General features: G+C 40.9%; 1 protein-coding gene across 1 annotated transcript in view; it reads right to left on the bottom strand.

Moving 5' to 3' along the window:
* LOC146679253 (uncharacterized) overlaps positions 1-15,942 on the bottom strand; it is a 59,533-nt gene that overhangs the window by 7,187 nt on the left and 36,404 nt on the right. Inside the window, exons 38-50 of the mRNA XM_085406967.1 lie at positions 14,756-15,868; positions 14,327-14,446; positions 12,857-13,972; positions 11,483-12,550; positions 11,009-11,272; positions 10,823-10,829; positions 10,538-10,650; positions 8,215-8,578; positions 7,226-7,503; positions 5,272-5,443; positions 4,550-4,794; positions 4,252-4,435; positions 2,044-2,248 (exon numbers count right to left, since the gene is read on the bottom strand). Coding sequence (XP_085263093.1) covers positions 2,044-2,248; positions 4,252-4,435; positions 4,550-4,794; positions 5,272-5,443; positions 7,226-7,503; positions 8,215-8,578; positions 10,538-10,650; positions 10,823-10,829; positions 11,009-11,272; positions 11,483-12,550; positions 12,857-13,972; positions 14,327-14,446; positions 14,756-15,868 — 5,249 coding nt within the window. The remainder of the gene's footprint in view (positions 1-2,043; positions 2,249-4,251; positions 4,436-4,549; positions 4,795-5,271; positions 5,444-7,225; positions 7,504-8,214; positions 8,579-10,537; positions 10,651-10,822; positions 10,830-11,008; positions 11,273-11,482; positions 12,551-12,856; positions 13,973-14,326; positions 14,447-14,755; positions 15,869-15,942) is intronic.

Here is a 15,942-nt window from a genome sequence, read left to right as displayed (position 1 = left end):
GGACTGGATAGTGCTTTTACCAAAACAAAAACAAAATTGGTGAGTGGAATGGACAGTGCTTGTCTACTCTACCTAAGCACTCGTGCCTCATAATGTACAACACCCCTCATCCAGACAAGCACTTTTCTTCCTATGTGTGTTAAGTGTTTTCAATCTAACATTCACATGGATCTGATGGATGCATCAGTGAGCAACTTGAGGTCAATATCTTACCCGAGGATATTTGGCATAGAGACTGGAGGAGCCAGGGATCAAACCACCTAACTTTCAATTAGGAGTTGACCTGCTCTACCTCCTGAGCTACAACCACCCAGACTGCTGCTCTGCCCACAAATGTGGGCTCTTTACAAATGTGGTACCATTTTATAAAGCTTGGCCTTCAATTTGGAGACGGTACTAAACCTCTACAAACCACTGTAGCAGGGTCCATGCTCACAGTTGTTTTTGATCAAGCACCAATAAGGTAACCAGAAGCTGAAAACCAGTCAATAGAGTTTGCTGTAAGGCATTTGTAGAGAAGATTTGGCAAGTTTTTCATGGGCGCATACACTAAAGTCAGTGGCTCCATTTAAGGAGAAATAAACAGGCTTTAAAACATTATGATTTATACCATACCATCTATATTTATAAAGCACTTTAACATAAAACCAGAGTTCACAAAGTGCTGTACATATGCAAATAGCATAAGCAAAGTAAAAATAAAATTAAAATACGATAAAATAAGATAAAATGAAATAAATAACTAAAATAAAATAAAACATGTTCAAACAAATTGAGTCAATCCCCTTAAACAAAGGCTTCAGTGAATAAATATGTTTTGAGAAGAGTCTTAAACTTTATTTATTGGCAAGAAGCACTGTTACGACAAAGAAATACCATGTCCTTCCTTTTTGTGTTAATTTCAGTTATATCAATAACCAGTTATAGATTATAAAAGCTCCTCCCATTAAATTTTCTTCTTTTTATTTTTTATAAGTATTTCCCTAATGCTGTTAAACAGAGTAAGGCAGCTTTTCCAAATATCCTGGTTTAATTTTTGATGCTGACATTATTTTATGTGCACACAGAAACAAAATATGGTAAGAGTTATTTCATCTAGAATTGATGAATTTGTGGAACTTTTTTAGAGAGTGAGGAAGGTAACTGAAGAAGAAATACACAGTGCATCATGGGAATCCCCGGCAGCCTACGTCTATTGCAGCATAACTAAGGGAGGATTCAGGGTCACCTGGTCCAGCCCTAACTATATGCTGTAGCAAAAAGGAAAGTTTGAAGCCTAATCTTGAAAGTAGAGATAGTGTCTGTCTCCTGAATCCAAACTGGAAGCTGGTTCCACAGAAGAGGGGCCTGAAAACTGAAGGCTCTGCCTCCCATTCTACTTTTAAATACTCTAGGAACAACAAGTAGGCCTGCAGAGCGAGAGCGAAGTGCTCTAATAGGGTGATCTGGTACTACAAGGTCACTAAGATAAGATGGGGCCTGATTATTTAAGACCTTGTATGTGAGGAGCAGGATTTTGAATCCTGGATTTAACAGGAAGCCAAAACAGGAGAAATCTGCTCTCTCTTTCTAGTCCCTGTCAGGACTCTTGCTGCAGCATTTTGGATCAGCTGAAGGCTTTTCAGGGAGTTTTTTGGACTTCCTGATAATAATGAATTACAGTCGTCCAGCCTGGAAGTAATAAATGCATGAACTAGTGTTTCAGCGTCACTCTGAGGCAAATTGTATCTATTTAATAGATCAGATTGGAATGGATGACTGGAGAACTGTTTACTAGGAACAGAACTTGGCTAAGTCATTCAGTACTGTCTCAGTTTCGTCTTCATCTGTATGCTCTGCCACTTTATGATACATACTATTGATTTAGGATATTTGCAGCGCTCCTTCACAGGCTGTCAACTTGACAATCAAACTGGAAAGAAAATACCATTATACCACATTCCCCAAATCATTCTGTTCTACATGTGCAGAATAAGTACATTTTTCTATCTACCAAAATGAAAAGTATAACGAGTTTGCTGAACAGTTTGTGGTTCTCTTTACCTGGTAGTTAGTAGATCACAGACAGCAGGTTCACAAACAGGTGGTGTTGAGTGTGAGGGCTTTGATGTGGTTCTGGGTGTTGGTGGGGTTGTGGGGATAACGCAGGGTGTATGTGGGACCTGCCACTTGCCTGCAGTGTCTGAGCAACTTCCCACCTGGCCATTTGGAGAACGGCATTCATTGCTCTGGGAGTTGTCACAGGTACCTAGTAAAGGAAAAGCAGCAGAATGAAGCCTGAGCAGTAGCCTAAGAAAGAAACTTATTATATGATCAATATCAAAGTTATGTAGGCATACCTGCATACTTACATACTTCTTTTTCTTATCTAAGCTTCACTCTAATTAAATTTACAGTTTGTTCAAGACATGTACAGATATTTCTTTAAATGGGAAATTAGTTAACATTTCAGTACAAACATAATTTTTAGCGGCAATCAAAATGTTTTATACCCACTACAGCTCAAACGTTTTAGAACACCCCAATTTTTCCAGTTTTTTATTGAAAATTATGCAGTTTAATGTCTCACTGCACTCTGAAATTAAAGCATAGTACAAAATGACCAAAATGTACTAAACTTTTGTCCAGTCAGAACAGCTGGACACCCCTGTGGCACTCTTTCTACAATAGAAATCAAATATTGTTCAGAAGTTCTTCCCATATCTGTTGCAGAAGTTCCCATAAATGAGGCACTGCTTGGTTGCTTTGCTTTGTCTCTTCTGTCCAGTTCATCCCAAACCAGCTCGATGGGGTTTAAGTCTGGAGACTGTGGTGTATGCTCAACAGCATACAAAGATGCTGCATGATCAACCAAAGATTTCAAATTTGGATTCATCAGTCCAAAATACCTTCTTCCAGTCTTCAGTGGTCCAACAGCAGTTGTTAATGGCCCAGACAAGCCTCTTTGTCTTATTCTGGCATCTTAGCGATGGCTTTCTTGCTGCAAGCTCAAAGTCTTCTCTTCACAGTTGAAACTGGGACTTCCTTACCACGACCACTATTAGGCTGTGCTTGAAGCTGTTGTCCTGCGAGCCACCAATCACACAAGCTGTTAACTCTCCGAAACTCTGATTCATTTGTGGCTTTGGGTCTGCCAGACCTCTTCCTGCCAGAGTTTGTTTCTGAGTGCCTTTTGATGGTGAAGGAAACTGTACTCACTGACACCTTGACATTCTTCCTAATTTCTCTGTAGATAAAAGACCTAACCTTTTTAGTGTTAAGATGGTCTGTCTCTTCCATTGTTAATTGCATTTTTTGTAGCAACCCACTACTTTCTGCAGTACAATATTGTTCAACTGATGCTGACGAGGGTATGGTACCACAGTGTATTCCAACACTGCTTTTATGCAGACAGAGGGGGTTGTAAGCATTCCAGAAAAGTTGGAACACCTGTAGCAATTAGTAGCACCAGCTTTGCAGAACAGCTTTAAATTGTTAACTCATGTTCTGTTCCCTGAAAAGGGCCTTTTTGGATAATTCTGAAATGGACGTAATTTTTCAGTTTTGAGTAACCTTATGTTTTTTTAACCTCTGGCAGTTCACCACTTACCTTTGTACCATTTCAAGCAATTCATTGGACCTGAATGACATGAATTGCAATAAAAAACTGGAAAAATTGGGGTTTCTAAAACTTTTTTTTTAAGTATATAACTTTGTTTGTATTGCATTTTTAATTTCTCTTGGTATTTGGGATTAGTTAGATGTGTGAAGTTTAAAAAAATCATGACTCTCAGCTGGAACTGCAGTAAAACAAGGTGAGGAGTTTAATGATATGCAGCAGGAATTACAAAACTATAGCTATAACGGGCTTCAGTATACCAGAGAATTGGTATTGGTCTGAAACTGAAGCTTAGTTCCAGACTTAGTTCAACTAAGGCCCGAGGGCGCGATACGGCAAGCCTCGCCTCTGTCAGTCTGTCCCAGGGCAGCTGTGGCTACAACTGTAGCCTCCACCAGTGTGTGAATGTGAGAGTGAATAGTGGAACTGTAAAGTGCTTTGAGGGCGTTGAAAAGCGCTATATAAATGCAGTCCATTATTATTATTATTAACCAAAGTGTGCTGAGGCTGTCTCACCTTCTAGATTGGATATGGATTAGAGTTAAATTTGATTGCAAGTGGCCAAGGAATCTTTTCTATTATTAATATTTGGCTTATTAATGGTCATTGTTTAGACCTGGGTTAAAGATTGGGAGAAGTATTCTCTAACTCACCACATTGTCCCTCTGTGTTTCCTTCAAAGAGGGAGTAGGGAAGGTCAATGCTGAATGAAGAGCCTGAATAGACTATTTTTGCACTGATGTCTTGTAACTCCAATGTGGTGATTATATCTGTGCTAGTAATGCGCAGGACAGAATTGCTATAGGCAGGATAGATCTTTTGCTGATTGACAAACACCTGTAGGTAACAACACAATTTACATTAAAAAATAGTGTGAAACAAGCATCATACTCATTTGAAAGATTAACCATTAGATCAGCTTTCGCTTGGTCAAATTGAATTATTGCTTACCACATTAGTTGGTATTCCTGAAGACATCAGCTGAGTCAAAACCACTTTGAAAGATTTATATGTAACAGTAAGAACCTTGGGACAGAATGTACTGCTTGATGGATCACAATCACGGTTAACTACAACAGTCAGGTTATATTTAGCAATAATCTCTTTGACCAGGTAGTAAGAGCAATTCTCATTGAAATTGTAGGATTCTCCATCAAATGTTAAGTAGTGGGATCCACACCAGACACTGCACACACCTGCAGGGTGAAAAGAATCATGTATAGAAATGTCAAGTAATAACTGGAACAGGAAAAATAGACAAGCGTCATAAGTTAACAAAAGACCATAGATCTGCCTAAACAGTCAGAATGCAGGCTGATCTAATTTTATTTATAAAGAACATTTAATACAAGGTTGGCCAAAGTGCTGTAGATAAAACAGAGTATTGCACAGTAATGTAAAAACTTCACTATATGGACACGTGCCCACTCACAACAATAAATATGCCACAAAAAGACGATAGACAATAACAGCCTAAATAACTAGCAACAACATGAAGGGTATTCATGGCCATTGATCAGCGGTGGCTTTTCATGTATTTACAAGCCTCAAGGCTCTGACACAAGATTATCTGCAGTATATCAAAGAGACAGATTTCATATTGTGTATTTATATACACCATAAGTACAGTGTATATTTTGCTGTGTATTTATAATATACATTATTAAGCTTACATCGACATTCATAGTGAGGGCAGCATCCGTCATCATCAGAGATCTTAGCAGCACTGCGTCCATTGGTGCAGATGGGCTGCTGCATAGTAGGACAGACTGTTGGCATCGTTATAATCTTCCCATTAATGCACGTAGCTGTGGTGCAGTTGCCGGCATCCCAGGACTCTCCATTCTGAACAAGTATTGACAAACAAAAGATGATTTAGGAGATCATGGGTTTGTTTAAAATACACTGTCTTTCAAGTAAATTGTCATAATCTCATTTAGGTTTATAATTATTCTTATCCCAGACATATGCTCTTTTATTTAGTAATTTATTGCATTTTGCACATATCTAAAATATATGTTTATTTATTTTTGGAAGTTTTTGATCCACTTTTTACATTTGTAAATCTGTGAAGTAACAGTAAAGCTGAAGTCACCAGATTATTATTAATATGTGAAAGAACCCCCACAGGTACAGAACATGCTAACAAAGAGCCCCAAGTTGTTGTCAAACCAGAAACATTCATCCTGTGAAGCAGCTGTGCTAACCACTGCTCCATTCAGCCACTGTGTTTCATTTCTGCATTATATGTTTTTTTCAGCTTAGCGCAGTGGTTCCCAAACTGTTTTTGCTGGGCCCCCCTTTGTTTTAGAAGAAAAATGTTGCCCCCCCCCCCCCAACACGCAAACACATCCTCCCACCACACAGACTCATATTTTGCTTTCAAACTCCATTGCTGTTTATTTCACATCTCGACTCTGGTCCGATTTCACATACTAACTCTTTTACGCTATGTCCACACCTACACGGTCATTTTTGAAAACGCAGCTGTTTCTATGCGTTTGGGCTTTTCGTCCACACGTAAATGGCGTTTCAAATCACCGAAAACTGCGATTTTTTAACTTTTAACTCCATTTTTGTTCGTCACGCAACGTCAAAGGTATGCGCCTTTTTTCACATCAGGCTGTGCGCAACGTTATTGTTTACATGAGATGAATTGCAGAATGATAGAGACAAAATACTGTTAATCTGACTGTCTGCAGGTTTTACACACAGTTACTGTCCCTCCATTTACAAAGGCAGAGGCGTCACGGTGTGATTATTTTACATGTAGTTGTTTTTTTCCTGTGTAATAATGTTCAACATTGCTGTCAATACATTTTTCAAAAAATGCCTCTCTGTGCAAAATGGGTTCAAAAACATAAACAGCTGTGGGATCCTGTTTGTCTGTGATTTGAACCGAGGGGAATAAATCATGGCAGGATCAGCCTGATGTTATTTGCATCCCACTGTAACTTTATAAAGAGCAAAATGTCAGGAGTAGTTAATCATTATAAGAAGTGTTTGTAAACTAAAAATCAAGAATGTAGGATACTGTTTGTCCGTGATTTGGAGAGCCCAACGCGCGGGGAGATCTACCTCGGCACTTGTGCAGGTGAAGCCAAAGAGAAGATATGCTTCACCATGTTTTCTAGTTTTTGGCTTGGAAGGGAGTTGGTTTGGAAACATATTTGGCGATGTTTCATCTCCTGCTTTGTGTTTGTATGGAAGCCCCGTTAAAAACCTGTCAATTATGCTAGCAGTATCCAAACGTTCTTTTTTTTTCTCTCTTTTCATACCGCGCCCCCCCTGCAATGGCTCTGTGCCCCCCCTAGGGGGTGGGCCCCACACTTTGGGAACCTCTGGCTTAGAGCATGGCTGTACACAGTGGTGCACTAAGGTAGGCCTATTATCAGCAAATCAACACCATGGACTTGGAATTACTAAATGGTCTATTGTGGATCTACACTCTACAGCCTCTCAACTGGTATTCACCAAGGCATCACAGTGGTAAATGACAAAAATAGATATAGCTATTATTGCAGTCAGGTTCAGGGTGTCACACCAGCACCAAAGTGGTATTTAACAAAAAGCCCATACATTGCCCTCACTCAATAAATAATAAAAACATATGTAATCATGTCACACCTGTCTCGGTGGATACACATCATTGCAGACATTTTGAGTAGATGAAGTTATTGATGTACTTGAAGTAAAGGAGGCAGGACTAGTTGTTGTCAGAGGTACTGAGCTGGAAATTGTGGCCTTTGTAGTAGTGCTGAATACTGTAGTTGTAGAGTGTGCAGTAGTGGGCACACTTGGTGTCACAGGACAAGGACTGGACTGTGTCTCAATTTCACAAGATGCATTGCAAAATGCAGCATAACACCACCCTAACCCATCAGTGACATTGTACACAAAGTCCCCTGTGAAAAAACAAACAAAAACAAAACACAGATAATTAAACAAGCGCTGTACTGGTATCCAACTGGACAGGCTGGATGCGTATGTGTGTGTCAAATTAACAGTTTTTGTTATGTCCATTTCTAACTAAAGACTGATATGCTTTTTCTTCATGAACAGCTCTGGGATTTAGAACAATATGCATTCAAATAAGAACTTCAGATGAGAATATAAAACTCTAAATTTGAGGTAAGATAATGGATGAAAACAACATTAAGGGACTTAATGACCAATATACAGTGACATACTGTGCAGAAAGTTCCCCAATTCCCTATGAAACCCATGTTGGTTTTTGTGGAGACCATTCAGAAAGCCAGACATGCAGTAACATGCAGCTGAAGTTACAATGTCACCTGCTCTGGCCCCAGGAATAGAATTATCTATAGTAGTTGGGGTTTACCATCACGACTCTAAAAATAGTTAGAAATAACCTAATTTTTTCCTTGAAAAGACTGTTGCCAAGTGGGTAAGGTAAAGGTGTACCAAGGGTTATGTTTTGGACTACACATCTTCCTCACAATCAACTGTTTTCCTGGATGCTTTGGGAGAACCTGCTATACGACGGCTAACTGGGTCTAAACTTGAAATTTAAAACAAGAACAGAGGTGTCCTAACAACATGTGTTCAGAATTAAAGAAAAATAAAATGATAACAAAAATGAAAGAGAAACCTACCAGCATGATGCGAAGCTCCATTGACAATGCATACACATCGTGTCGAGGTTGTATTAAGGGGTGATGAAGAAGCAGCTGTGGTTGTGGTTACACTGGGGCTTACACTAGTTGCGTAAACAGTCGTGCTGCCTGGAACAGTCTCTGTTGTAGGAGTAAAAGAAGTTGTACCTCTAGATGTTGAGGGTAAAATGGTTGTGTTTAAAACAGAAGGATTTGAAATTGCAGTTGAAGAAAACGATGATCCTGTTATGACAACTAAGGTTGATGCAGTTGTGGTAGAGGATGTTGTTGGTACCGATGTAACTATTTTTGGTGTTTTTGTTGTCATAACTGTGGCTGTTGTGGATTCAAATGCTGTTGTCTCTGCAGGTGTTGTAGTTGTTCCTTCAGTGGTAGTGAAAGGCCCAGATGTAATTTCAGTACTCACAGATGGTTTTGATGTAACTATGGTGGATCCTTGACCTGTTGTTTCAACATGTGGAGTTGTGGTCGTGGTTTCAACAACAGTTGTGGTAGAGGATGTTGTTGGTCCCGATGTAACTATTTTTGGTGTTTTTGTTGTCATAACTGTGGCTGTTGTGGATTCAAATGCTGTTGTCTCTGCAGGTGTTGTAGCTGTTCCTTCAGTGGTAGTGAAAGGCCCAGATGTAATTTCAGTACTCACAGATGGTTTTGATGTAACCGTGGTGGATCCTTGACCTGTTGTTTCAACATGTGGAGTTGTGGTCGTGGTTTCAACAACAGCTGTGGTAGAGGATGTTGTTGGTCCCGATGTAACTATTTTTGGCGTTTTTGTTGTCATAACTGTGGCTGTTGTGGATTCAAATGCTGTTGTCTCTGTGGGTGTTGTAGTTGTTCCTTCAGTGGTAGTGAAAGGCCCAGATGTAATTTCAGTACTCACAGATGGTTTTGATGTAACTATGGTGGATCCTTGACCTGTTGTTTCAACATGTGGAGTTGTGGTCGTGGTTTCAACAACAGTTGTGGTAGAGGATGTTGTTGGTCCCGATGTGACTATTTTTGGTGTTTTTGTTGTCATAACTGTGGCTGTTGTGGATTCAAATGCTGTTGTCTCTGTGGGTGTTGTAGCTGTTCCTTCAGTGGTAGTGAAAGGCCCAGATGTAATTTCAGTACTCACAGATGGTTTTGATGTAACTATGGTGGATCCTTGACCTGTTGTTTCAACATGTGGAGTTGTGGTCGTGGTTTCAACAACAGTTGTGGTAGAGGATGTTGTTGGTCCCGATGTGACTATTTTTGGTGTTTTTGTTGTCATAACTGTGGCTGTTGTGGATTCAAATGCTGTTGTCTCTGCAGGTGTTGTAGCTGTTCCTTCAGTGGTAGTGAAAGGCCCAGATGTAATTTCAGTACTCACAGATGGTTTTGATGTAACAGTTGTGGATCCTTGACCTGTTGTTTCAACATGTGGAGTTGTGGTCGTGGTTTCAACAACAGTTGTGGTAGAGGATGTTGTTGGTCCCGATGTAACTATTTTTGGTGTTTTTGTTGTCATAACTGTGGCTGTTGTGGATTCAAATGCTGTTGTCTCTGCAGGTGTTGTAGCTGTTCCTTTAGTGGTAGTGAAAGGCCCAGATGTAATTTCAGTACTCACAGATGGTTTTGATGTAACAGTTGTGGATCCTTGACCTGTTGTTTCAACATGTGGAGTTGTGGTCGTGGTTTCAACAACAGTTGTGGTAGAGGATGTTGTTGGTCCCGATGTAACTATTTTTGGTGTTTTTGTTGTCATAACTGTGGCTGTTGTGGATTCAAATGCTGTTGTCTCTGCAGGTGTTGTAGCTGTTCCTTCAGTGGTAGTGAAAGGCCCAGATGTAATTTCAGTACTCACAGATGGTTTTGATGTAACCGTTGTGGATCCTTGACCTGTTGTTTCAACATGTGGAGTTGTGGTCGTGGTTTCAACAACAGTTGTGGTAGAGGATGTTGTTGGTCCCGATGTGACTATTTTTGGTGTTTTTGTTGTCATAACTGTGGCTGTTGTGGATTCAAATGCTGTTGTCTCTGCAGGTGTTGTAGCTGTTCCTTCAGTGGTAGTGAAAGGCCCAGATGTAATTTCAGTACTCACAGATGGTTTTGATGTAACTATGGTGGATCCTTGACCTGTTGTTTCAACATGTGGACTTGTGGTCGTGGTTTCAACAACAGTTGTGGTAGAGGATGTTGTTGGTCCCGATGTAACTATTTTTGGCGTTTTTGTTGTCATAACTGTGGCTGTTGTGGATTCAAATGCTGTTGTCTCTGCAGGTGTTGTAGCTGTTCCTTTAGTGGTAGTGAAAGGCCCAGATGTAATTTCAGTACTCACAGATGGTTTTGATGTAACCGTTGTGGATCCTTGACCTGTTGTTTCAACATATGGAGTTGTGGTCGTGGTTTCAACAACAGCTGTGGTAGAGGATGTTGTTGGTCCCGATGTAACTATTTTTGGTGTTTTTGTTGTCATAACTGTGGCTGTTGTGGATTCAAATGCTGTTGTCTCTGCAGGTGTTGTAGCTGTTCCTTCAGTGGTAGTGAAAGGCCCAGATGTAATTTCAGTACTCACAGATGGTTTTGATGTAACCGTTGTGGATCCTTGACCTGTTGTTTCAGCATATGGACTTGTGGTCGTGGTTTCAACAACAGTTGTGGTAGAGGATGTTGTTGGTCCCGATGTAACTATTTTTGGTGTTTTTGTTGTCATAACTGTGGCTGTTGTGGATTCAAATGCTGTTGTCTCTGTGGGTGTTGTAGCTGTTCCTTCAGTGGTAGTGAAAGGCCCAGATGTAATTTCAGTACTCACAGATGGTTTTGATGTAACTATGGTGGATCCTTGACCTGTTGTTTCAACATATGGAGTTGTGGTCGTGGTTTCAACAACAGCTGTGGTAGAGGATGTTGTTGGTCCCGATGTGACTATTTTTGGTGTTTTTGTTGTCATAACTGTGGCTGTTGTGGATTCAAATGCTGTTGTCTCTGCAGGTGTTGTAGCTGTTCCTTCAGTGGTAGTGAAAGGCCCAGATGTAATTTCAGTACTCACAGATGGTTTTGATGTAACCGTGGTGGATCCTTGACCTGTTGTTTCAACATGTGGAGTTGTGGTCGTGGTTTCAACAACAGCTGTGGTAGAGGATGTTGTTGGTCCCGATGTAACTATTTTTGGTGTTTTTGTTGTCATAACTGTGGCTGTTGTGGATTCAAATGCTGTTGTCTCTGTGGGTGTTGTAGCTGTTCCTTCAGTGGTAGTGAAAGGCCCAGATGTAATTTCAGTACTCACAGATGGTTTTGATGTAACTATGGTGGATCCTTGACCTGTTGTTTCAACATATGGAGTTGTGGTCGTGGTTTCAACAACAGTTGTGGTAGAGGATGTTGTTGGTCCCGATGTAACTATTTTTGGTGTTTTTGTTGTCATAACTGTGGCTGTTGTGGATTCAAATGCTGTTGTCTCTGTGGGTGTTGTAGCTGTTCCTTCAGTGGTAGTGAAAGGCCCAGATGTAATTTCAGTACTCACAGATGGTTTTGATGTAACTATGGTGGATCCTTGACCTGTTGTTTCAACATATGGAGTTGTGGTTTTGGTTTCAACAACAGCTGTGGTAGAGGATGTTGTTGGTCCCGATGTAACTATTTTTGGTGTTTTTGTTGTCATAACTGTGGCTGTTGTGGATTCAAATGCTGTTGTCTCTGTGGGTGTTGTAGCTGTTCCTTCAGTGGTAGTGAAAGGCCCAGATGTAATTTCAGTACTCACAGATGGTTTTGATGTAACCGTGGTGGATCCTTGACCTGTTGTTTCAACATGTGGACTTGTGGTCGTGGTTTCAACAACAGCTGTGGTAGAGGATGTTGTTGGTCCCGATGTGACTATTTTTGGTGTTTTTGTTGTCATAACTGTGGCTGTTGTGGATTCAAATGCTGTTGTCTCTGCAGGTGTTGTAGCTGTTCCTTTAGTGGTAGTGAAAGGCCCAGATGTAATTTCAGTACTCACAGATGGTTTTGATGTAACTATGGTGGATCCTTGACCTGTTGTTTCAACATGTGGAGTTGTGGTCGTGGTTTCAACAACAGTTGTGGTAGAGGATGTTGTTGGTCCCGATGTAACTATTTTTGGTGTTTTTGTTGTCATAACTGTGGCTGTTGTGGATTCAAATGCTGTTGTCTCTGCAGGTGTTGTAGCTGTTCCTTCAGTGGTAGTGAAAGGCCCAGATGTAATTTCAGTACTCACAGATGGTTTTGATGTAACCGTGGTGGATCCTTGACCTGTTGTTTCAACATGTGGAGTTGTGGTTTTGGTTTCAACAACAGCTGTGGTAGAGGATGTTGTTGGTCCCGATGTAACTATTTTTGGTGTTTTTGTTGTCATAACTGTGGCTGTTGTGGATTCAAATGCTGTTGTCTCTGCAGGTGTTGTAGCTGTTCCTTTAGTGGTAGTGAAAGGCCCAGATGTAATTTCAGTACTCACAGATGGTTTTGATGTAACAGTTGTGGATCCTTGACCTGTTGTTTCAACATGTGGAGTTGTGGTCGTGGTTTCAACAACAGCTGTGGTAGAGGATGTTGTTGGTCCCGATGTAACTATTTTTGGTGTTTTTGTTGTCATAACTGTGGCTGTTGTGGATTCAAATGCTGTTGTCTCTGCAGGTGTTGTAGCTGTTCCTTCAGTGGTAGTGAAAGGCCCAGATGTAATTTCAGTACTCACAGATGGTTTTGATGTAACCGTGGTGGATCCTTGACCTGTTGTTTCAACATGTGGACTTGTGGTCGTGGTTTCAATAACAGCTGTGGTAGAGGATGTTGTTGGTCCCGATGTGACTATTTTTGGTGTTTTTGTTGTCATAACTGTGGCTGTTGTGGATTCAAATGCTGTTGTCTCTGCAGGTGTTGTAGCTGTTCCTTTAGTGGTAGTGAAAGGCCCAGATGTAATTTCAGTACTCACAGATGGTTTTGATGTAACTATGGTGGATCCTTGACCTGTTGTTTCAACATGTGGAGTTGTGGTCGTGGTTTCAACAACAGTTGTGGTAGAGGATGTTGTTGGTCCCGATGTAACTATTTTTGGTGTTTTTGTTGTCATAACTGTGGCTGTTGTGGATTCAAATGCTGTTGTCTCTGCAGGTGTTGTAGCTGTTCCTTCAGTGGTAGTGAAAGGCCCAGATGTAATTTCAGTACTCACAGATGGTTTTGATGTAACAGTTGTGGATCCTTGACCTGTTGTTTCAACATGTGGAGTTGTGGTTTTGGTTTCAACAACAGCTGTGGTAGAGGATGTTGTTGGTCCCGATGTAACTATTTTTGGTGTTTTTGTTGTCATAACTGTGGCTGTTGTGGATTCAAATGCTGTTGTCTCTGCAGGTGTTGTAGCTGTTCCTTCAGTGGTAGTGAAAGGCCCAGATGTAATTTCAGTACTCACAGATGGTTTTGATGTAACTATGGTGGATCCTTGACCTGTTGTTTCAACATATGGAGTTGTGGTCGTGGTTTCAACAACAGCTTTGGTAGAGGATGTTGTTGGTCCCGATGTAACTATTTTTGGTGTTTTTGTTGTCATAACTGTGGCTGTTGTGGATTCAAATGCTGTTGTCTCTGCAGGTGTTGTAGCTGTTCCTTCAGTGGTAGTGAAAGGCCCAGATGTAATTTCAGTACTCACAGATGGTTTTGATGTAACCGTGGTGGATCCTTGACCTGTTGTTTCAACATGTGGACTTGTGGTCGTGGTTTCAACAACAGCTGTGGTAGAGGATGTTGTTGGTCCCGATGTGACTATTTTTGGTGTTTTTGTTGTCATAACTGTGGCTGTTGTGGATTCAAATGCTGTTGTCTCTGCAGGTGTTGTAGCTGTTCCTTCAGTGGTAGTGAAAGGCCCAGATGTAATTTCAGTACTCACAGATGGTTTTGATGTAACAGTTGTGGATCCTTGACCTGTTGTTTCAACATGTGGAGTTGTGGTTTTGGTTTCAACAACAGCTGTGGTAGAGGATGTTGTTGGTCCCGATGTAACTATTTTTGGTGTTTTTGTTGTCATAACTGTGGCTGTTGTGGATTCAAATGCTGTTGTCTCTGTGGGTGTTGTAGCTGTTCCTTCAGTGGTAGTGAAAGGCCCAGATGTAATTTCAGTACTCACAGATGGTTTTGATGTAACTATGGTGGATCCTTGACCTGTTGTTTCAACATATGGACTTGTGGTCGTGGTTTCAACAACAGTTGTGGTAGAGGATGTTGTTGGTCCCGATGTGACTATTTTTGGTGTTTTTGTTGTCATAACTGTGGCTGTTGTGGATTCAAATGCTGTTGTCTCTGCAGGTGTTGTAGCTGTTCCTTCAGTGGTAGTGAAAGGCCCAGATGTAATTTCAGTACTCACAGATGGTTTTGATGTAACAGTTGTGGATCCTTGACCTGTTGTTTCAACATGTGGAGTTGTGGTCGTGGTTTCAACAACAGCTGTGGTAGAGGATGTTGTTGGTCCCGATGTAACTATTTTTGGTGTTTTTGTTGTCATAACTGTGGCTGTTGTGGATTCAAATGCTGTTGTCTCTGCAGGTGTTGTAGCTGTTCCTTCAGTGGTAGTGAAAGGCCCAGATGTAATTTCAGTACTCACAGATGGTTTTGATGTAACAGTTGTGGATCCTTGACCTGTTGTTTCAACATGTGGAGTTGTGGTCGTGGTTTCAACAACAGCTGTGGTAGAGGATGTTGTTGGTCCCGATGTAACTATTTTTGGTGTTTTTGTTGTCATAACTGTGGCTGTTGTGGATTCAAATGCTGTTGTCTCTGCAGGTGTTGTAGCTGTTCCTTCAGTGGTAGTGAAAGGCCCAGATGTAATTTCAGTACTCACAGATGGTTTTGATGTAACCGTGGTGGATCCTTGACCTGTTGTTTCAACATGGGGACTTGTGGTCGTGGTTTCAACAACAGCTGTGGTAGAGGATGTTGTTGGTCCCGATGTAACTATTTTTGGTGTTTTTGTTGTCATAACTGTGGCTGTTGTGGATTCAAATGCTGTTGTCTCTGCAGGTGTTGTAGTTGTTCCTTTAGTGGTAGTGAAAGGCCCAGATGTAATTTCAGTACTCACAGATGGTTTTGATGTAACCGTTGTGGATCCTTGACCTGTTGTTTCAACATGTGGAGTTGTGGTCGTGGTTTCAACAACAGCTGTGGTAGAGGATGTTGTTGGTCCCGATGTAACTATTTTTGGTGTTTTTGTTGTCATAACTGTGGCTGTTGTGGATTCAAATGCTGTTGTCTCTGTGGGTGTTGTAGCTGTTCCTTTAGTGGTAGTGAAAGGCCCAGATGTAATTTCAGTACTCACAGATGGTTTTGATGTAACCGTGGTGGATCCTTGACCTGTTGTTTCAACATGTGGACTTGTGGTCGTGGTTTCAACAACAGCTGTGGTAGAGGATGTTGTTGGTCCCGATGTAACTATTTTTGGTGTTTTTGTTGTCATAACTGTGGCTGTTGTGGATTCAAATGCTGTTGTCTCTGCAGGTGTTGTAGCTGTTCCTTCAGTGGTAGTGAAAGGCCCAGATGTAATTTCAGTACTCACAGATGGTTTTGATGTAACTATGGTGGATCCTTGACCTGTTGTTTCAACATGTGGAGTTGTGGTCGTGGTTTCAACAACAGTTGTGGTAGAGGATGTTGTTGGTCCCGATGTAACTATTTTTGGTGTTTTTGTTGTCATAACTGTGGCTGTTGTGGATTCAAATGCTGTTGTCTCTGCAGGTGTTGTAGCTG

This window comes from Rhamphochromis longiceps, linkage group LG1 (assembly GCF_057381845.1).
Source record: "Rhamphochromis longiceps isolate RC_006_pf linkage group LG1, R_longiceps_female_GT1.1, whole genome shotgun sequence".
NCBI lineage: Eukaryota > Metazoa > Chordata > Actinopteri > Cichliformes > Cichlidae > Rhamphochromis > Rhamphochromis longiceps.
This window is presented reverse-complemented; position numbering and strand designations above follow the sequence as displayed.